This window comes from Pongo pygmaeus, chromosome 8, assembly GCF_028885625.2.
Source record: "Pongo pygmaeus isolate AG05252 chromosome 8, NHGRI_mPonPyg2-v2.0_pri, whole genome shotgun sequence".
In the NCBI taxonomy this organism is placed as follows: Eukaryota; Metazoa; Chordata; class Mammalia; order Primates; family Hominidae; genus Pongo; species Pongo pygmaeus.
Window position 1 is genome coordinate 101098267 of NC_072381.2, and position 22902 is coordinate 101121168.

Below are 22902 nucleotides of genomic sequence, written 5' to 3' on the forward strand. Positions count from 1 at the left end.
TCACTGAGCAGTGGATTGTAGTTCTCCTTGAAGAGGTCCTTCACATCCCTTGTAAGTTGGATTCCTAGATATTTTATTCTCTTTGAAGCAATTGTGAATGGGAGTTCACTCATGATTTGGCTCTCTGTTTGTCTGTTATTGGTGTATAAGAATGCTTGTGATTTTTGCACATTAAATTTGTTTCCTGTGACTTTGCTGAAGTTGCTTATCAGCTTAAGGAGATTTGGGGCTGAGACTATGGGGTTTTCCAAATATACAATCATGTCATCTGCAAACAGGAACAATTTGACTTTGTCTTTTCCTAACTGAATACCTTTTACTTCTTTCTCTGGCCTGATTTCCCTGGCCAGAACTTCCAACACTGTGTTGAATAGGAGTGGTGAGAGAGGGCATCCCTGTCTTGTGCCAGTTTTCAAAGGGAATGCTTCCAGTTTTTGCCCATTCAGTAAGATATTGGCTGTGGGTTTGTCATAAATAGCTCTTATTATTTTGAGATACGTTCCATCAATACCTAGTTTATTGAGAGTTTTTAGCATGAAGCGCTGTTGAATTTTGTTGAAGGCCTTTTCTGCATCTATTGAGATAATCATGTGGTTTTTGTCGTTGGTATATTCTGTTGATTTGGGATGGAGAGTTCTATAGATGTCTATTAGGTCTGCTTGGTGCAGAGCTGAGTTCAAGTCCTGGATATCCTTGTTAACCTTCTGTCTCGCTGATCTGTCTAATATTGACAGTAGGGTGTTAAAATCTCCCATTATTATTGTGTGGGAGTCTAAGTCTCTTTGTAGGTCTCTAAGGACTTGCTTTATGAATCTGGGTGCTCCTGTATTGGGTGCATATATATTTAGGATAATTAGCTCTTCTTGTTGAATTGATCCCTTTATCACTATGTAATGGGCTTCTTTGTCTCTTTTGATCTGTGTTGGTTTAAAGTCTGTTTTACAAGAGACTAGGATTGCAACCCCTACTTTTTTTTGCTTTTCATTTGCTTGTTAGATCTTCCTCCATCCATTTATTTTGAGCCTATGTGCGTTCGTTGCACATGAGATGGGTCTCCCGAATATAGCACACAGATGGGTCTTGACTCTTTATCCAATTTGCCAGTCAATGTCTTTTAATTGGAGCATTTAGCCCATTTATTTTTAAGGTTAATATGGTTATGTGTGAATTTGATCCTGTCATTATGATGTTAGCTGGTTATTTTGCCCGTTAGCTGATGCAGTTTCTTCCTCGCATCGATGGTCTTTACAATTTGGCATGTTTTTGCAGTGGCTGGTACCGGTTGTTCCTTTCCATGTTTAGTGCTTCCTTCAGGAGCTCTTGTAAGGCAAGCCTGGTGGTGACAAAATCTCTCAGTGTTTGCTTGTCTGTAAAGGATTTTATTTCTCCTTCACTTATGAAGCTTAGTTTGGCTGGATATGAAATTCTGGGTCAAAAATTCTTTTCTTTAAGAATGTTGAATATTGGCCCCTATTCTCTTCTGGCTTTTAGAGTTTCTGCCCAGAGATCCGCTGTGAGTCTGATGGGCTTCCCTTTGTGGGTAACCTGACCTTTCTCTCTGGCTGCCCTTAACATTTTTCCCTTCATTTCAACCTTGGTGAATCTGACAATTATGTGTCTTGGGGTTGCTCTTCTCGAGGAGTATCTTTGTGGTGTTCTCTGTATTTCCTGAATTTGAATGTTGGCCTGCCTTGCTAGGTTGGGGAATTTCTCCTGGATAATATCCTGAAGAGTGTTTTCCAACTTGGTTCCATTCTCCCTGTCACTTTCAGGTACACCAATCAAATGTAGATTTGGTCTTTTCCCATAGTCCCATATTTCTCAGAGGTTTTGTTCATTTATTTTTACTCTTTTTTCTCTAAACTTCTCTTCTCACTTTATTTCATTAATTTGATCTTCAATCACTGATCCCTTTCTTCCACTTGATTGAATCAGCTAATGGAGCTTGTGCATGTGTCACATAGTTCTCGTGCCATGGTTTTCAGCTCCATCAGGTCATTTAAGGTCTTTTCTACACTGTTTATTCTAGTTAGCCATTTATCTAACCTAAGGTTTTTAGCTTCCTTGCGATGGGTTTGAACATGCTCCTTTAGTTCGGAGAAGTTTGTTATTACCGACCTTCTGAAACCTACTTCTGTCAGCTCGTCAAAGTCATTCTCCGTCCAGCTTTGTTCCATTGCTGGCAAGGAGCTGCAATCCTTTGGAGGAGAAGAGGTGCTCTGGTTTTTAGAATTTTCAGCTTTCCTGCTCTGGTTTCTCCCTGTCTTTGTGGTTTTATCTACTTTTGGTCTTTGATATTGGTGACCTAGAGATGGGGTTTTGGTATAGGTGTCCTTTTTGTTGATGTTGATGCTATTTCCTTCTGTTTGTTAGTTTTCCTTCTAACAGTCAGGCTGCTCTGCTGCAGGTCTGTTGGAGTTTGCTGGAGGTGCACTCCAGATCCCGTTTGTCTGGGTATCACCAGCGGAGGCTGCAGAACAGCAAATATTGCAGAACAGCAAATATTGCTGCCTGATCCTTCCTCTGGAAGCTTCGTCCCAAAAGGGGACCCACCTATATGAGGTGTCTGCCAGCCCCTACTGGGAGGTGTCTCCCAGTTAGGCTACATGGGGGTCAGGGACCCACTTGAGGGGGCAATCTGTCCATTTTCAGAGCTCAAACACCATGCTGGGAGAACCACTGCTCTTTTCAGAACTGTCAGACAGGGATGTTTAAGTCTGCCGAAGTTGTCTGCTGCCTTTTGTTCAGCTAAGCCCTGCCCACAGAGGTGGAGTGTAGAGGCAGTAGGCCTTGCTGAGCTGTGGTGGGCTCTGCCCAGTTCGAACTTCCAGGCCACTTTGTTTACCTACTCAAGCCTCAGCAATAGCGGATGCACCTCCCCCAGTCAGGCTGCCACCTCGCAGTTGGATCTCAGACTGCTGCACTTTCAATGAACAAGGCTTCATTGGTGTGTGACCCACCAAGCCAGGCACGGGAGAGAATCTGCTTGTCTGCCGGTTGCCAAGACCTTGAGAAAAGCACAGTATTTGGGTGGGAGTGTCCCGTTTTCCAGGTACAATCTGTCACAGCTTCCCTTGGCTAGAAAAGGGAAATCCCCCAACCCCTTGCCCTTCCCAGCTGAGGTGATGCCCCGCCCTGCTTCAGCTCACCCTCTGTGGGCTGCACCCATTGTCCAACCAGTCCCAGTGAGATGAACCAGGTACCTCAATTGGAAATGCAGAAATCACCCGTCTTCTGGGTCAATTGCGCTGGGACCTGCAGACTGGAGCTGTTCCTATTCAGCCATCTTGGAATGGATCCGTCCTCTGACTTTTTTGAGCAGTGTTTTGTAGTTCTCCTTGGAGAGCTCTTCCTGCTTTGGCTCTCAGCTTGACTGGTGTTGGTGTATGGAGTGTTAGGGAGTTTTGCACATTGATTTTGTATCCTGAGACTTTGTTGAAGTTGTTAATCAGCTTAAGGAGCTTTGGGGCTGAGACCATGGGGTTTTCTAGATATAGGATCATGTTGTCTGCAAACAGGGATAGTTTGACTTCTTCTCTTCCTATTTAGATGCCTTTTATTTCCTTCTCTTGCTTGGTTGCCCTAGCCAGGACATCCAATACTATGTTAAATAGGAGTGGTGACAGAGGACATCCTTGCCTTGGGCCAGTTTTCAAGGGGAATGCTTCCAGGTCTTGCCATTTAGTATGATGTTGGCTGTGGGTTTGTCATAGATGGCTCTTATTATTTTGAGGGATGTTCCTTCAATACCTAATTTACAGGGAGTTTTTAACATGAAGGGGTGTTGAATTTTATAGAAATCCTTTTCTGTATCTATTGAGATAATCATGTGGTTTTTGTCTTTAATTCTGTTTACAGGATGAATCACATTTATTGATTTGCTTATGTTGAACCGGCCTTACATCCCAGGGATAAAGGCTACTTGATTGTGGTGGAAAAGCTTTTTGATGTGCTCCTGGATTTGGTTTGCCAGTATTTTGTTGAGGATATTTGCATCCATGTTCATCAAGGATATTGGCAGGAAGTTTTCATTTTTTGTTGCATCTCTGCCAGGTTTTGGTATCTGGATGATGCTCATATGCCTCATAGAATGAGTTAGGGTGAAGTCCCTCCTCCTCTATTTTGGGAATAGTTTCAGCAGGAATGATACCAGGTCTTCATTTTTTACCTTGTAGAAAAATTGACATGGCAAGATAGCTTGGTAGAAATGAAATCAGAAGTGGGGGAGTTAGTCTGATTATCTTAGAGGAGGCATTCTTCATCACTGTAGGGGAAAAAAACTTTCAAGGAAATGGTGTACTTGAGTCCACATGCCAAGGCACCTTCTTTCCCCAGACCATGCTAGAGATACATTGACAGATTATTTTAGTTGCCTTTTTTATTCTATGTAGATGACCCCATCCCCACCATATTCACATATTCCTTCTTCACTCAGGGTACAACATTGAGTAGGACACTACTTTCTGAGTCATATACTGGATTTGAGGAGATACTGAAGCCACAAGACTGAAAGAACTTTTGAAGTGTGGGTGATTTGGCTAAAAGCTACTCTTATGTATTATATATTCATCTTACTGGTTTTGCTCTCAGAGGAAATTCCTGTTTCCAAGGTAAAGGAGCCTTTCTCTAACTCCACCTACCTTCCTCCTCACTAAATGGGTACAGAAAATATGCTTAGAAAAAAACGCAGAGGACCCTGATATTGTCATTCTGAAATATCAGTAGTATCTGTCACATTTTGACAGGAACTAGATACTAATCAGTTTATAAGATTGAGTTTTCATGTATCTAAAGTGCAGATACTCTGTGTTGATGGTTAAAGAGAAAGCCAGCTGGTTAGGTGTCAGATGATCTGTGACAGTGTTACCATAGACATTTAATTGCATGACCATATCTTATCCAGATGGCATTTCTCGCTTACACTGATACATAACCCCAGAGGGGCAGAGGCGGAGATGTCAAATTTCCCTCAAAATAGAACTTTGAGTCCACCCAAAGTCTACCAAGTGAGACTTCACAATTCTGCCCAAAGAGTACAGAAATTACACCGATCTGGCAAGAAAGAATGAATGGGAGCCCAAAGGTAGCTGCTTGAGTTAATCAGGTTGGTGAGTGGCTGGCAGGGTGCTAGAGTGGGCAAAGTCAACATTAAACCACCAGCGCACAACTTCCTATGTACCCAATGTTCATCTTCCCAGCTCCTATCATCTTTGCCACTTTACTCTGAACTGGAAACCCTCTGTGCATTTTTTCCTCTTTAACTCAAAGCCTTTAGAACTCTCGAGCTCAAGCAGTCCCCTCCTGCCTCAGCCTCCTGAGTAGCTGGGACCACAAGCACACGCCACCATACCTGGATAATTTTAAATTTTTTGTAGAGATAGGGTCTCTCCCTATGTTGCCCAGGTTAGTCTCGAACTCCTGGGCTCAAGTGATTCTTCTGCCTCAGCCTCCCAAAGCACTGGGGTTATGACCCACCATGCCTGGCCCCGCATCTTGCTTTTCACATAATGAAATGTTTTGAAGACAGTTTGCATCAACATTCATAGGTCTAGCTCAGTCTTTTTCATGTCTGCATAGAATTATGTATTATGAATGTGGTAGAATTTATATATCCAGACACCAGTTGATGGACTTTTAGTCATTTTTAGTCTTTTGCCATTACAAACAATGCTGCACTGAATGTCGCTGTTTATGCACCATTTTTTTCACATATTCATAAGTATATCAGCAGGTTAAATTTCTAGAAGTAGAATTCTTCAGTCAAAGGATATATGTGCTTTACCCTTTGATAGATGTTACTCAATTGCCTCCCCGTCAAAGAGGTTCTACAAATTTTTACTCCTACTAACATACAAGAAGTATCTGTTTTCCCACATCTTTGTCAACATATATAATTTCTTTACAGAATTTACAGTAAAATTCACTTTTTTAAGGTGTAAAGTTCTATGAATTTTGACAAACATATAAAGTCATTTAACCACCATCACAATCAAAATCTAGAATATTTCTATTATTTCCAAAAGCTCCTTTGTGGCCCTTTGTAGTCAATCCTCTGTCCCCATCCTGAGCCTTTGCCTACTGATCTAATATCTGGTCTTAGTTTTGCCTTTTCCAGAATATCATATCAATGAAAGCATAAAGTAAATAGCCTGTTTGAGTCTGGCTTCTTTTACTTAGCATAATGCTTTTGAGATTTTTACATATTGTTACATTTATCAGTAGTTTATTCTTTTTCTTTATTGCTGAGTAGAATTTCATTGTATGATCGTTCCCAATTTGTATACATTTGCCAGTTGCTAGCATTTGGATTGTTTTGAGGTTTTGGCAATTATGAATAAAGCAGTTAGAAATATCTAGGTACATGTCTTTGTGTAGACATAGGTCTTTGCTTTTCTCAGGTAAATACCTCAGTGTGGGATTGCTCAATTTTATGGTGAGTTTATATTTAACTTTATAAGAAACTGCCAAACACTTTTTCAAAGTGGCTTTGTTATTTCCCATCCCTAGCAGCAAGGCATAAGTGTTTCAGTTGCTCTGCATTCTTACCAACATTTTATATTGTCAATATTTAAAAAATTTTGGCCATTCTAATAAATGTGTAGTGAATATTATATATTTATCAAACTTTAAAAATGTTGCTATTCTGAAAATTATTTTTTCATTTACATTTCTTTAATTAAGGATAGTTAGAATACATTTAATATGTTGATAACACATATTTCTTTTTCTTTGAATTGCCTAGTCATCTTCTATGCCATTTTTCTATCAGGTGAGCTGATCATTTTCTTAATGATTTTTAAATGATGCTTATATATTAGTGAATCCAACTATTTCATAATTGTTGCAAACTTTTTTTTGTCATTTTTTACTTTGATTTGTTAACTTACAGAAATACAATTTACAAATTTTGAAGAGAAGAGGAGACTTTATTTCTTATAAAAGGTTACAGCCTGCAGGATGGCCATTTTGACAGGTTGGGAAGTATAGCCTCCAGTCAGAAGCCAGAAACGTACTTGGAGGGAGGGGAAAAGGGAACAGGAATTTACACAGAGCTGGTGGCCAAATATACATATTCAATAAGTTATAGAAGGAGTCATGAATATTTATGAAGGGAGAACCGTCTGCAAGTGTAATTCAGCCTTCTGCTTCTCCATGTTCAAAAAATGGTGATGATCTTTGGTGGAGTTTTTGGCCCTCTGACATCAAAAGGTGAAGCAGAGGATGTGAAAACACTAGCTGCCTATTCTTCATGGACCGGCCAGAACCACCCCATAGTTAGTGGTCTCTTATCAGGCAGAAAAGATGGGGCAGCATCAGGGAGTCAGTTGATATCAGCGGTGGAGCCTTTTGAAAGGGCTGGTTTCTGTTAGGCCCTTGAGAAGGAAAGCCTACTCCTGGTTAGCAAGGGAGAGGGTCTGAGCCCCTCCCACCCTCCATTCCATCTTGGCCGAGAACGCAGTTTTCAAGGTTTCTCTGGGGTCCCCTTGGCCAAAAAATGGTCTGGTCAGTCAATTGGGGGGCTTAGAATTTTATTTTGTATAGCTTATAGCACATTTTTCTATAGTAATATTTGTATGTAACCTCTAAATTTTGTACCTCATTGGTGCAAAAATAAGGTGATATAAATGAGAGAGTTTATAAAGGCAAGGTATACAAGACAAGACTATAAGGCTAGGCACCCTGGTTGAGTCAGTTCACCCTGCTTCCACTATTATCCAACACTAGAGATGCATGGCCAATACAGATTTTCTTGCTTTTTCTCACCATCTGCAAATAACCAAGGCTTGTTGACAAATGCAGCTTCTTTGAGAAAGGGTAGAGTCCCCAGGGCACAATTTTTCAATTTCAGATGTGGAAGAAGACTCGTTTAGTGGAAGCAATGTGCTTATTGCTGAGGCCATCAATACACCAGATTGTTATGCCTTTTGGCTGGGACACAGGGAATTCCTGTCTGCAGTGTCAGTGACATCACTTTGCCGGAAACAGCCTTCCTCCCTGCCAACCCTACACTTATACATGGGATTCCACACTGACCACAAAGGCCTATTATTCTCAATGCAATCTATGGGCAAAAGAATTCAAGAGAGGCTAGAAGGGGTGGGGGCAAGAGAGAATGGATGGTTTGGTCGGAGGAAGTGAGAAGAATCAGGGAAGAGGACTCCTTTGCTTCCTCATTTCCCACACATAGAGCTCTGTCAGCATTTGATTTTTGCGATCATTAACATTTTTAGAGTCAGGTACAACCAAGTGCAAAGTCAGTTATGTTAGTTATGTGCTGCTAATCTGAGAAGAGCATGTTGCCCAAGAATTGTGGGTGGGGAGCCTCAGGTTGGCTGAATCTGATTTGCAGGAAGAGCTTGTTCTGCACCCCCACCCACATCTACACTATTTGGATGTCACCAAATAAGCTCTCCCCACCCAAAGCTGAGTCTCAAGGGTGGGGAGTCTCAGTATCAGCCAGGCTACGTTGTTAAGATAAATGCAATTGTTTTCTAACTAAGAAGCTGCAAACCGAGAACAATTGGCTAATTAAAAGTTCAAAGAGTGGAAATAAAATAGTATTAAAAAGAGCCAGTAACTTCCTCTGACATCTGTGGTTCAAGAGATCAGTGGAACAGCACATGGGTTATTTACTCAATTACCTTGTCTTTCTACCTTTCTTTTCATTCTCACCCCCACCCGTTCCCTTCCTTCTTATTTCCTGGCTCTATTTTCTTGCCTGTGTCTCCCAACCCAATGTCCATCTTATTTTTCCTCCTTCTTTTTTGCCCTTTAACTAACTGGTTGTCATTGAGGTCTTTAGGATCAAAGTTTGTCTTTAGCAGTTGTGTTTCTATTGATGTTTGTGCCGACTTCTTTAAGTAAAATATAGGCAGGAAAAAAACCCGCTAAATTAAACTGCTTTATCCTTGAATGTGACTCTGGATTGGTTAATTGGAGAAATATGGGGTGGGGGTAGAATAAGACCTTTCCATTTAGATAGAATTTTGGACTAGTGCTTTTGCATTGGGTCAGCTGAGAAAGAATAAAACTGAAAAATTTCTACGCATCTCTAATGCAACACAATGATTTAAGGCATCGAAGTGGAACTGAGACACTTGGATCAAATCCCTGTTCTGCCACGTGTAAGGTGTGTGACTTGGGCAAGTCCCTTAAGCTTCCTGAGAAACACCGTCTCAGCCTTTCATCACTTAACTGTAAGCTTCTGACTGTCACGGATCAGATTCATGATTTCAAAAGGTAGGACATTGGTGTCCTCAGTGAGAACAGTCCAGACAAACCTTCCAGCCAAATCCTCAATGTTGGTCACTTTTTATTTCTGGATAATGAGATTGGCTACCACACAGCAGTACTGGTAGCACAGCCCAGGCACTGTATGAGCCTCAGTCATGTATTGTAGGGTAGGGTGCTGGTTAAAAGCCTGGACCTTGAAGCCAGAATGCCCGTGTTTAATTCCTGGCCCTGTTACCGGTGGCAGCTATCTGAGTTACTGGCAGTGTATCCATACGGGTCTGCAGTAACCTCAATTCTTGCCTCGTCAGAAGAAAGAATTTGAGGGATATAAAGTAGAAAAAGAAACTGAGTCAAGTTTCAGAGCAGGACTGGAAGTTTATTGAAAAGGCTTTAGAACAGGAAAGAAAGGAAAGAACCGTTGGAAGAGATCCAAGTGGGCAACTTGGAGAACAAACAACGTGTTCAACTGTGATCCTAGGACTTTATAGGCTGCCATCTTGAGCCCTTTTCCTGTGATTCTTCCCTTAGGGTGGGCTGCCTGCATGTGCAGTGCCCTCCTTACCTCCTTGAGCACACAGTGTGTTTAGGAAGTTGTGTGCATGCTCATCTGAGGCTTTCTTTCCTTTTCCGGTGGAGTGCTCCCGGCAAGTCATCTTCCACCATTTGTCTCTTAATGTGCATGCCCAGGAAGTTGCTTCTCTCTGGTGCTTGAATTCAATTAACACTTTAATGTTACAGCTGTGGATCAGCAGATTTTCTCTACCTGGCTCCAACTGCCAAATTATCATTTTTAGAGAGGCAATGTGATAATTGTCAAACCATCACCTGACATTTCTAGTTGGTAGGGGAGAAGGGCCCTTTCCTGCCATGTGTGTCTAACTACATGTAACAGCGCAACATTTACATCAGTGTAACTTTGGGAAGTTACTTAATCTCTCTGTGACTCAGTTTCCTCATCTGTAAACTAACAATAATGATAATTATAATAGTGACTGTGCGTGTGACTTTATTTGGAAATGTAGTAGGGTGTTCGGTGATGTAATTAAGCTAAGGATCTTGAGATGAAATCATCTTGAATTTAGGGTGGGCCCTAAATCTGATGACTGGTGTCCTTATGAGAGAAAGGAGAAGGAAACTTGACACAAAGAGCAACAGGGGAAAAGGCCATGTGAAGACAGAGGTGGAGATTGGAGTGATGCAGCCACAAGCCAAGGAATGCTAAGAAGCTGAAAAAGACAAGAAAGACATCTCCTCCAGAACCTTCAAAGGGAGCATGCCCCTGCTGATACCTTAACTTTTGGACTTCTGGCCTCCAGAATTATGAAAGAATACATTTCTGTTTGAAGCCAGCAAGTTCATGGTGACTTGTTGTGGCAGCCCTAAAAAACTAATACAGATTTTATAGAGAAGATGATAGTATTACGTGTACCTTATAGGATTGTAGTGAAGGCTAAATTAATGGCTGCATTTAAAGTGCTAAGAGTAGAATCTGGAATATAGTAAGAACTCTTTAGTGTAGGCTATTACGTGTTGTTAGCTCATTGAACCTTACATAGCAACGCTATGAAGCAGATACTATTGTGACTCCCATTCTGCACATGAGGAAATGGAGGCTTACAGAGACTAAGCAAAGGTAAGCTTATCTGAACTCTGCTCTAACTTGAACCATCCCCAGAAGTCTGTGGAGTTTGACTAACTGCTGATGGATCCTGACGATTGTTGGCTCGGTGACCCTTCCTGATGATGGTCTCTCAGAAAAGACTCTCCAGTGCTGAGCTATCAAGAAGTCTAGAAGGCATTGAGAAGACTGTCTCATGTGATTATGTTTACTCCTCCTGGATGCGTCTGCCCAGACCTGGTTTTGGCACAAGCTCTGCTCTGATGGAGCCAGGATCTGTCCACACTTGGCTGTGTGGCCTGACCTCATTTGGGTAGCCTCAGCACATCATTACCACAAGAGGCAGGGATGTGCCACCCTAAAAGGCCACACCCTCTCTCTCCGGTGACTTCAACAGCCCCCAATGGTTCCTTGTTCACCCCTAAGTTGCTGAGCATAGATTATATGAATGACTTTAGAAGTAAGTCACATCACTCAGAATAAGGCAAAGCCCTCACTAGTGCCCTCAAGGCCTTATGAACAGGGGACCCCACTGATCCTCTGACCAGTTCCTACTACTCTCCCCTCAGGGCCTTTCTGTGTACAGTTCCAGTTGCTGTAAAGCTCTTGCCTCAGAGGTATGCAGGTGTTCTCCCTGTGATAGAAATCACCTACTCAGGCCAGTCCTAATCACCACATCCTTCCTTTGTACCTTCCTTGCTTTTTCTTCCTCCTCAGCACTTGAAATTATGTAATACACTGTACATTTTATTTGTTTATCTTGCTTATTGTATTTTTCTCCCAACTAGAATATAAGCACCATGAGGATAGGGACATTTCTCACTTTGGGTTATTGCTGTAGCTCAGAGCCTAGGGCAGATCTAGTTCATAGTAATAATGTATTCAATAAGTAATTATTGAGTGACCAATTGAAAAAATGAATGAGGCATAGTCCCCTCTTCAACAACTGTAGAACTCCCAAACTGAAATGGTTCAAGCTATATCTAGAGGTAGCACATGAAGAGGGGTCTACTGACATAACTGAGCTTTGTAGAGTATAGGGGGAACATAGCTTCCAACTGAGCTTGATTTTGAAGGAGACAAAAAGACTTGGAGAATGAGGGGAATGGAATTACAAATGAAGGAAGTCCCACACTGAAAAAAATTCAGAGAATCCACAATTCATTCATTCATCCATCCATTCATTCATTCATTCATACAACATGGGATATACCAATGAACAAGCCAGAAAAAAGTCCCTGCCCTAAGGAGCTTACATTCTAGTAGTCATAATGTCAGGAATTCTCATCTTGGACCCAAACATATCTGTTGGTTGGAATGGTAAAATGGGAAGGGCTGAAATTTCTGAAGGGCTTGGAGGTCTAGGTAGACCAGTGTAGCTTTCATCTGGCACACAGCAGGCCATAGGTTCTTGATAAGGTAGAGTCTTAGGAACATCAATTGTGGAAGATTTCTATAGCCACATGAAGGAGGGATTCTGATAGGGAAGAGAATTAGGAAGTGTGGGAGTCACCAGAAAGGGCCATTGTAGAAGTTCAGATATGAGGTAAGGGTGACTGGAATCAGGGGATGTGGATATCACTATAGAAGAAGGTGGGTCTAAGGGGCTTGGGATGAAATAACTAAGAGAGGATCTTCAAGCCCCTGAGTGTGAGAACAACCTACATATGTATCCTCAAGAAGAGTTCCCTGATGGAGAAGAAGGAAGGTAGCAGGGGTGGTGTGGAGACTTTGACTCTGGGAGTTGGAGGAATGACAAGGCCAGATTAGGACCAGTCTTCTGAGCTTCAGTGATTGTTCCATATTAGGCTATGTAAACACAGGAAGGACCACAACATTCCTTGGATGTTTGCTCACCAATGCTTGTCCACATTTGCTGTTTTGTTCTCTATATGACAAGAAAAGTTTAGTCCAGATGCGACTCATAACAAATTGGAAACAATTTGAATCTAGTCAGTCACATTGGATCTGCAAAGCAAAACTTGTTTTTGCCTGAAATCCACCACATCTGTCAACACCCCAAATCTGTTTATTAATGGAGTAAAATTTTAAGATGTTATATTTTTGTTATCACAGAGTAGCAATGCTGGGATTTCTCTGTACAACAGAATTTTGACTATGGACAAAATTAAATAATTTGTTTGTTTGTTTTGGAGACAGGGTCTCACTCTGTTGCCCAGGCTAGAGTGCAGTGGTGTGATCTTGGCTCACTACAACCTTGGTGTCCTGAGCTCAAGCGATCCTCTCACCTCAGCCTCCCAAATAGCTGGGACTACAGGCATATGCCACCATGCCTGGCTAATTTTTGTATTTTTTTTGTAGAGACAGATTTTCACCATGTTACCCCCCCAGTCTCAAACTCCTGGACTCAGGCGATCCGCCCACCTTTGCCTCCCAAAGTGCTGAGATTACAGGTGTGAGCCACTGCACCCTGCCAAGATTAAATAATTTTGATTTTCACCTTAGTATGATTATAACTGGACATCATGATGGCTGTTTCTATAAGAATCAAAAGAACCTTTGCTTCCTTTGATTTGTATAAAAATCTTGAAGGTATTTTTCCTCTGACACAGCTAATTGGCTTGAAATCAGCCTGTGTTTTTTCAAAGCTTGGGTTTCCTTCAGTTTTATCTCTGTTAGGTGAAGAGTTGAAGTTAATATTACCTTGCTCTCTCACTTTAAGCCAAAAATTCCTCTCCCTTGTCACATCACAAGAAAAGAAAAAAATGCAAAGGAAGTAGCAGTCTTAAATTCTCCAGTACAGTAAGCCAATTCAAAGGGAAAACAATGACAACACTTTGCCATTGGATATTTTTGGTAAAATCGTTTGTTGAAATTCTGTTTCAAAATACCATTTCACATTGTATGACAGAAACCACATTTCTGTTATCCACAAGGCAAATTAAGGGCTTTTCAGGGGGAAGACAATCAATGTGAATTTTCCATAATAGAGCTTGACTGTGGCAGTCATGGGATCTGAAAGCACTCTGGGGGTCTAAGAAGAAGGGGCAGTTACCTAAGTAATTCTCTTTTTATGAGCACATCCAAGATATGTCAACCTGCGCCCCACCTCTAGCACCTCTTCTTTGGCGCCACTTCTGAGATGACTCTCCTGCTTCCAGGATGTGATCAGGGCTTTTGAAAACTGGCTGACATATAGTCCATGGAAGACAGCATTTTAATTACTGCTCTCTGGGTAATGTAGTCAGTTACATGAAAAACAAACTTAACCATTGTGGGTTCTTTTGGTAATAAAAACATTTGAAAAATCATGTATGAAAAATTCCTAAATTTTCTCTCTGACCTAAAAATATTTTTCTTATTATATCTTTAATAAGAAATAAGAGTAGGATGAAAGGCTGCATATATTCTGGTAACCTGGATATCATTGCAAAATCTGGGAAAATGTGGAAAAGTGTACATCTAACTCCTCAATGACAAGAAGAAGTTAGTAAATTTTCTCGTTAGGAAAAGGAAGAAATAATTATAGTCACATCAAGTTGGTTCCCACCTCTGGGTTCTTGCAGTTTCTGTTCCTTCTTCCTCTTATGTTCTTACTCCCTCTCCAGGCTGGTGTTTTCTCCTCAGATGTCACCTTCTAGGTCTTGGCTCAAATGTTATCTTCTGAGACAGGCTTTCTTGACCCTCAATCTGATACCTTTCCCTTCATTCCCAATTCTACCGCAAGTCACTCTATCATGTTCCTTGGTTTGAATTTCTTCTTAGCACATATTGTGACCTGAAATCACCTATTTATGTTCTTCTTTTCTGGTTTATCTGTCTTGCTAACTAGATTGTAAATTCCAAAGAGCAGGGGCCTTACCAGTTTTTCTTTTTTTATTGTAGTAACTTGGATGCTAAGAATAGTGCCTGAAATGGCCATGGAAGGAAAATGAGATAGCAAGATTGTCATATTTACAAAAACAAAAGAAGTTAACAGGTAGACCTTGTTGAATAGCTTGAGGGAGTAAAACATTCAAAATTTTATTATGGTAGAAACATTGCTACAGTTTGTTTGTTGTTATATTTATAATTGGTTGTTTTATTTATAATTGCTTATCTAAAGGACATGCTGCTTAGGGCTGTGTTTGTCAACATCACAACGTTGGGAACCAAAGTGGGGTGCCCTTAGAGGGTTCTTTTCCAGATTCCAGAACACTGGCATCAAAGAGGACATCTCTCCCATACCAGTTTTATCAGGATGTTTTAGCTTCACGTAATTAAAATCCTGACTCTAATTGAGTCAAAGCATAAGTTTTATGGAAGGATGGGCTCAGCCTTTGTTGATTTAGCAGCTTAAAATGCCATCAAGGACTCACGTTCTCTACATCTCTCTGCTCTGCCATCATTGGATGTCATCCCTTCCAGGCAGGACGATGTTTGAGGATGAAGAGAGAATGTTTTCTTTCTTCCCTAGACTTGCCCCAGAAGACTTCCTCCAGGGTCACATGGGCCATAATTAGGTGGCATACCTATTATTAAACCAGTCACTGGTGAGGGAATGAAATTACACAGACAAGTCCATCCCTGAGCTTGGGGGAAAGGCAAGCATCCGAACAAAATGGAGGTTCTTTTGGGAAGGGAGAAGCAGGGAAGTGCTGAATATTTCATCTGCTCTTCCTTGTTTGGAAGCAATAGATAATGATGTTGCTAAAACTTTTTCTCCTAAATTTTGTATTGTTTGGTCTGATGGTTAAAGACTGCCTCAAAATTCTGGGGATTGAGGTGGATTGGAGACCCATACCTTAATCCAAGCTTAGACTTGGATTAAGTTCAAGCTTCTGCTCAAGAGCTTCAGGGAGAGCTCCCATTTCAGCGCCCAGCCAGCTTCTACTGACAAAGGGGGGAAGAGAAAGAGGAGACTTGGGTTCCTCTTTTAGCTTTTTGATCCTACCCTCTGTTCTTAGAGAAGTATAAACTATTCTAGAGAACCCATCTCATTTCCATATGCTTTTTAATTATGTTATCTTGTCCTTTCTTCCCAAAGCATAAGAAAAACGTTTGGGAATAGTTTGGGGAGTTGAGAGAGAAGGAGGTTGAGTTGTCAAAATGGAGGGAATGGTGCAACCATTTCATTTCCTGTTCACTTCCTCTATGCATCTGTTTACATCTGACCAAAGTAGCTTTTGCCTTTTTTTTTTTTTGAGAGGGAGTTTCGGCTCTGTCTTCAGGCTAGAGCACAGTGGTGCAATCTTGGCTCATAGCAACCTCCGCCTCCTGGGTTCAAGTGATTCTCCTGCCTCAGCCTCCTGAGTAGCTGGGATGGCAGGTGCACGCCACCATGCCCATCTAATTTTTGTATTTTAGTAGAGATGGGGTTTCACCATGTTGGCCAGGATAGTCTCGATCTCTTGACCTCGTGATACACCTGCCTCAGTCTCCCAAAGTGTTGGGATTACAGGCGTGAGCCATGGCACCTGTTTTTGGTTATTATTTTTTTGAGATGGAGTCTTGTTCTGTCACCCAGGCTGGAGTGCAGTGGCACAATCTTGGCTCACCGCAACCTCCGCCTCCGGGGTTCAAGCGATTCTCCTGCCTCAGCCTCCCGAGTAGCTAGAATTACAGATGCCCACCACCATGCCTGGCTAATTTTTGTATTTTTAGTAGATATGGGGTTTCACCATATTGACCTGGCTGGTCTCGAACTGCTGGCCTTGAGATCCACCTGCCTCGGCCTCCCAAAGTGCTGGGACTACAGGCGTGAGCTGCCGTGTCCGGCCACTTTTGCCTTTTATATAATTCTACTATTGGAGCTTTTCTAATGTCCCATGACAGAATAAGACTAAAGACAAAATAAATAAGATAATATGAATTATGATCCAAAATGTTCAAGACTCCTCAGCCTCTATGCCATTACCAATTGCTTACTATATAAGGGTGGTTTAAATGCAAGGGGTATGTATGTCAAGCCAGGAGATGTCATGGAATAGTGGGATTTGTTGTTTGATGATACATTCTTAATACTTTTTAACATCATAAACATTTTGTGGTAGATTTCAAAAATGAGGAGGGGTATTCTTGTTTTTTCTTATTTGTTACTTCTACCTTGATAGATCTGTATGAACTGTTAAACAGCCAATTTGGGGCTCTTCTCACTCCTCATTCCATATCTGATCACTGACCTAGTTTTGTCCTTGCCACAGCCACTAACTCAGTCTTGGCCTTTGTCAAAGTACAAACAAATCCTTTTGTCCTTGAATTATTTCCCAATTACTTTGTAAGTACCTCATTGATAAAAAAGATTGGCTTTTAATCTGTCTCTGATGTCTCCAGGTAGCCATTACAAGACCAGACAGAAAGGGGAGGAAAATCAGTGTTTTTGATTTCTTGTTGGTATTTTTTTCTTCTGCTTTTGGTTTTAGAGTCTAACGTGAAGACATTTTGCTCCAAGAATATCCTAGCCATCCTTGGCTTCTCCTCTATCATAGCTGTGATAGCTTTGCTTGCTGTGGGGTTGACCCAGAACAAAGCATTGCCAGAAAACGTTAAGGTAAGTCAAATATGTGTGTGTGTTTGTGTGTATGTAAGAGGGGATCTGGGTGGGACAGGAGGAGGAGGGTTAAGGTATGTAGAGCACAGGGGAGGAGTTGAGGTTCTAACAGCCCAAGAACAAGTCAATTTCCACTGGATTGGGGAGTAAAATGGAAATAGGTGCTCATTCTAGAAGAGTAAATGCCTTGAATCATTGGTGGTGGGAAGTTAACTGCCTTTATGATTGTTTAGTAAACTCATTAAATTGATACTCTAGCAGAGATGAATGCTTTATTCACCTTATCCAGATCTGTGTAATACTATGCCAAGATTCTATATTCTAGTATATTTCCACTTCTTCATCATGGGTGAATCACAGTACTGCACTCTGTTCTTTTTACTTCATTATTATCACTATCACCAAAACAATAACGTTTATTATACAACTCTGTATAAAGTACTTTGGAAGTCAGAGATTGAGGAGAAGACATGTTTCTTATCTCCAGATATAGTAAAGAATCAACAAAATCAATAAAAGCAAATCAGAAAACATATATGTGTATCAAGTATAGTCATTTGAAATGAATTCATGGATAGGCAGATTTCTTGTGACATTTCTACATTTGAACAACTAGTTAATATCATTAAAGATCATTAGGATCATTAACTTTAATGTATTTCTGTTTTCTTTCCAGTTCATCAAAGTAAAATTTCAGACATGAATATCTCACAAGTACTTTGTAATATGGTCATTATATTTTTTAATCTGTTAATTAAAAAGCATGTGGTAAATAAAAATTTATACTATAAATACACCATTTTAAACTTTCACTGAAATTATAGTAAACAAATATATAAGGGCCCAGATGATGCCAATATGCTAATAAGCATGTATGTACACGTGGGCAGTAATATATCCACAAGTTAACTTGACCATGGAGGCCTGGGAATACGTGTGTAGAAGTATATTCTCTTGTATTTGAAGATGTTGAACTGGGAGCCTGGAAGGATGGTTGCATATGCCAGGCCTCTGAAACTTTTGCCATCCACCCAGATCACTGTATAGCAGAGGCGTGGGTGTCACACTGGCATCTTTTTGTCAAGTTCAACCCAGTGGTGCTGTGTACAGCAGTCCCTTTGTCAAGACAGAAGGCTGATACTATCTCATTGTTAAGGGTCGCTTGCCTTTTAATGTTGAGTGATGTTGTTTCCTTGGCAAAACTTCACTCACAGTTGAAGCCTCATGACATCTTGGTTCCATTATTTGTTTACCAGCTCCAAAAATACATGGTTGCCTTCTTAATTTGACCTTTTTACATGTTCAGTATTGCATCATTGGAGAGGGGGATGCCTAGGAGGCAAAATCCATGACAAACTTGAGTTATGTTCCCAAGAATATGTGTGGTCATGGACGACCTTTCCTCATTCACAGTGGTCTCCTTTAAGTCTCTTGTGCTTCTGCATTGTTATATGGGCCTGGCAAAATGGAACACGGTCTTTGGCATTCTTTAAATAAAAGGTAGGAGTATTGAGCAGTCATTGGCATCTGAAGTGAATCTTTTTAATAATATCACTGATTTATTTTATACAAAGATAGTTTTATATATGCAAACTAGCCATTTGTTGAGGTTATTTAATAATTTTAGTAAGATTCCTGGCATATATTGGAGGCAAAATATTTCAGGAACTTGTATTCTGGTGATGGCTTTAAACCAGATGTGCTGTCCAATTTGATAGCCACTAGCCACATGCAGCGCTTTACACTTAAGTCAGTTAAAATTAAATAAAATTAAAAATTCTGTCCCTCTGTTGCACTAGCCACATTTCAAGTGCTCAATAGCCACACATGGCTGATGGCTACTGTATTGGACAACACAGATATAGAATATTGCCTTACTGTAGAAAGTTCTATTGGACATTGCCACTTTAAAGCATACTCTTGAATGATAACTCTGAAGTCATTCAAAACTAAGTTTAATGAATAAGGTGTATGATAAAACATTTTATAAAATCTAGAATAAGAAACAAAAATAACTTTTTTTCTTGCATGGTTTGTAAACTAGTACCAGGATCATCCCAAATATCATGGGCTACTAAACTGGTTTGAGTAGTTTATTGAAATAAATATATTTGCTTCCAAAAATGACCATTTAAAAGATAACACTTATTTGGATATTTGTACTGATACATGTGTTTTTTGTTTGTTTGTTTTTTGTTTGGGGTTTTTTGTTTGTTTTTTGAGATGGAGTCTCGCTCTGTCGCCCAGGCTGGAGTGCAGTGGCGCGATCTCGGCTCACTGAAAGCTCCACCTCCTGGGTTCACGCCGTTCTCCTTCCTCAGCCTCCCAAGTAGCTGGGACTACAGGTGCCCACCATCACGCCCGGCTAATTTTTTAGTATTTTTAGTAGAGATGGGGTTTCACCATGTTAGCCAGGATGATCTCGATCTCCTGACCTTGTGATCTGCCCGCCTCAGCCTCCCAAAGTGCTGGGATTACAGGCGTGAGCCACTGTGCCCGGCTGATACATGTGTTTTAAGAACACACAATGACATGACTTCATGACCATACCTCATTCAGCAGTTCTTCATTCATTTTTTATAAATTTATGCATCGACAATTATTTATTGCACTCCAGCCTGGCTGACAGAATAAGACTCTGTCTCAAAAAAAGTAAAATAAAAAATATTCATTGTCTGTGTTAGGCACTGGGCTACACAATAGGGAAGCCAGTATATAGATATGACTGAGCTTACCATCTGGGGAAGCAAACATATTTAATAACACAAATTATTAATTGTAATTGTGATAAATTGCCACCAAATGAAAGTTTTGGGGCCAGGCAAGTCTTCCCTGAAAAAGTGATACCAAAATAATATCTGAAGAATGATTGGAAGTTAGCTGGGAAAGACGTAGATAAGGGGTAGTCCAGGCAGGGCCGAGCACGGTGGCTCATGCCTGTAATCCCAGCACTTTGGGAGCCCGAGGTGGGCAGATTGCCTGAGTTCAGGAGTTTGAGACCACCCTGGGCAACATGGTAAAACCCCATCTCTACTAAAATACAAAAAATTAGCTTGGTATGGTGGCACACACTTGTAATCCCAGCTACTCGGGAGGCTGAGGCACGAGAATCACTTGGGCCCCAGAGGCGGAGGTTACAGTGAGCGAAGATCTGCCACTGCACTCTAGCTTGGGCTACAGAGTGAGACTCCATCTCAAAAAAAAAAAAAAAAAAAGTATTCCAGGCAGAAGGAAAGCAGGTGTAAGAGTCCTGAAACAAGGAGTTGGATATCTCCTAGGAACTAGTTGGAGAGCAGGAGTGGGCCATGTGTTATATAAAGATGGGGAGGTAGGTGGTGCAGGCCCTGCAAGACAGGTTGAGGATTTCAGTTTTAATCCTAAGAGTAGTGGGAAGCTGGTGGTATGATTAGATTTGTTTTTGCAAAGATCACTCTGATTTCAATGAATTAGAAGAGGATGAGATGTAGGAGGATACCAGGAAGAGGCTACAAGAAAAATTTGGAAGGAGGGGGAGCCTTTGGGTTCAATTTTTGAAGAATTGTTTTGAGTGTTGGAAAGCCAATGGGAAATGTCAAGAAAGCAGTTGGATAATCAGATTTGGACCTTTCTTTTCTAAGCAGATGTCTACTGCTGTGCTCAATAAAAATATAAAACAAGCCAAATTTTAAATTTTCAAAGAGCTACAATTTTAGAAAGTAGAAGAAAAGAGGTGAAATTAATTTTAATAATATATTTTATGTAGCCCAATGCATCCAAAATATTATTTCAACAGTTCATCAAAATAAATAATTGTTGGCTGTTCGCGGTGGCTCACATTTGTAATCCCAGCCCTTTGGGAGGCTGAGGCGGGTGGATCATGAGGTCAGCAGTTCAAGACCAGCCTGGCCAACATAGTGAAATCCCGTCTCTACTAAAAATACAAAAAAAATTAGCCAGGCGTGATGGTGGGCACCTGTAGTCCCAGCTACTTGGGAGGCTGAGGCAGGAGAATCGCTTGAACCTGGGAGGCGAAGGTTGCAGTGAGCCAAGGTCATGCCATTACTCTCTAGCCTGGGTAACACAGCAAGACTCTGTCTCAAAAAAAAAAAAAACAGTTGGTTTTTGTTTTGTTTTGTTTGTTTGTTTTTTGAGACGGAGTTTCGCTCTGTAGCACAGGCTGGAGTGCAATGGTGCGATCTCGGCTCACTACAACCTCTGCTTCTCAGGTTCAAGCAATTCTCCTGCCTCAGCCTTCTGAGTAGCTGGGACTACAGGCATGTGCCACCACGCCCAGCTAATTTTTGTATTTAGTAGAGATGGGGTTTCACCATGTTGGCCAGGATGGTCTCCATCTCTTGACCTCATGATCCGCCCACCTTGGCCTCCCAAAGTGTTGGGATTACAGGTGTGAGCCACCACCATGCCCGGCCAAAAAAAAATTGTTAATGAGATATGTTACATTCTTTTTTCATACTATCTTAAAATTTTAACTTATGGCATATCTCAATTCCAACTAGTCACATTTCAAGTGCTCAATTGCCAGCTATTTTTTACCCTGGTTAAATAGCACAGGCCTAGATTAAAGCTATGTCTCTGATGGCATTGATTGACTGAAGCCTTAGAAATGGACGAGGTCATCTAGGATGGGATTATAAAATGAGAAGAGAGTCAAGGTCCAAGTCCTGAGAAACTCTATCATTTAAAGCAGGGGTCCCCAACCCCCAGGCCATGGACCAGTACAGCAGGAGGTGAGCAGCATGTGAGCGAGCAAAGCTTCTTCTGTATTTACAGTTGCTCCCCACCGCCCACATTACTGTCTGAGCTCCATCTCCTGTCAGTTCAGTGGCAGCATTAGATTCTTATAGGACCGCGAACACTATTGCGAACTGCACATACGTAGGATCGGGATTGTGTGCTCCTTGTGAGAATCTAATGCTGGATGATCTGTCACTGTCTCCCGTTACCCTGATATGGGACTGTCTAGTTGCAGGAAAACAAGCTCAGGGCTCCTATTGATTCTACATTATGGTGAGTTGTATAATTATTTCATTATATATTACAATATAATAAAAATAGAAATAAAGTGCACAATAAGTGTAATGCACTTAAATCATCCCGAAACCATTGCCCCCTCCTCTCCACCTCTGGGTCTGTGGAAAAATTGTCCTCCAAGAAACTGGTCCCTGGTGTCAAAAAGGTTGGGGACCACTGATTTAAAGGGTGAATAGGTAAAGAATTCCTCCTAAAGCATAATGATAACATTATTTAGTGCTTTACAGTTATAAATCATTTCCACATGCATTTCCATTTTTTCTTCCCATGAATACTGTGAAGAATGGAACGTTATCCCCATTTTTTTTTTTTTTTTTGAGACGGAGTTTTGCTCTTGTTGCCCAGGCTGGAGTGCAGTGGCACGATCTTGGCTCATCGCAATCTCTGCCTCCTGGGTTCAAGCGATTCTCCTGCCTCAGCCTCCTGAATAGCTAGGATTATAGGCACACGCCACCACACCCAGCTAATTTTTGTATTTTTAGTAGAGACAGGGTTTCTCCATGTTGGTCAGGCTGGTCTTGAACTCCCA

General features: G+C 41.1%; 1 protein-coding gene across 5 annotated transcripts in view; it reads left to right on the forward strand.

Moving 5' to 3' along the window:
• The window catches only part of ENTPD1 (ectonucleoside triphosphate diphosphohydrolase 1), a 127296-nt gene that overhangs the window by 51518 nt on the left and 52876 nt on the right, over nucleotides 1-22902 (forward strand). For all 5 annotated transcript variants that reach the window (XR_008491990.2, XM_054436039.1, XM_054436040.2 and 2 more), the window contains exon 2: nucleotides 17215-17342. Coding sequence is in view for 2 of the 5 variants with exons in the window: in XM_054436039.1 (XP_054292014.1) it covers nucleotides 17215-17342 (128 nt within the window). In the remaining 3 variants the exon portion in view is untranslated. The remainder of the gene's footprint in view (nucleotides 1-17214; nucleotides 17343-22902) is intronic.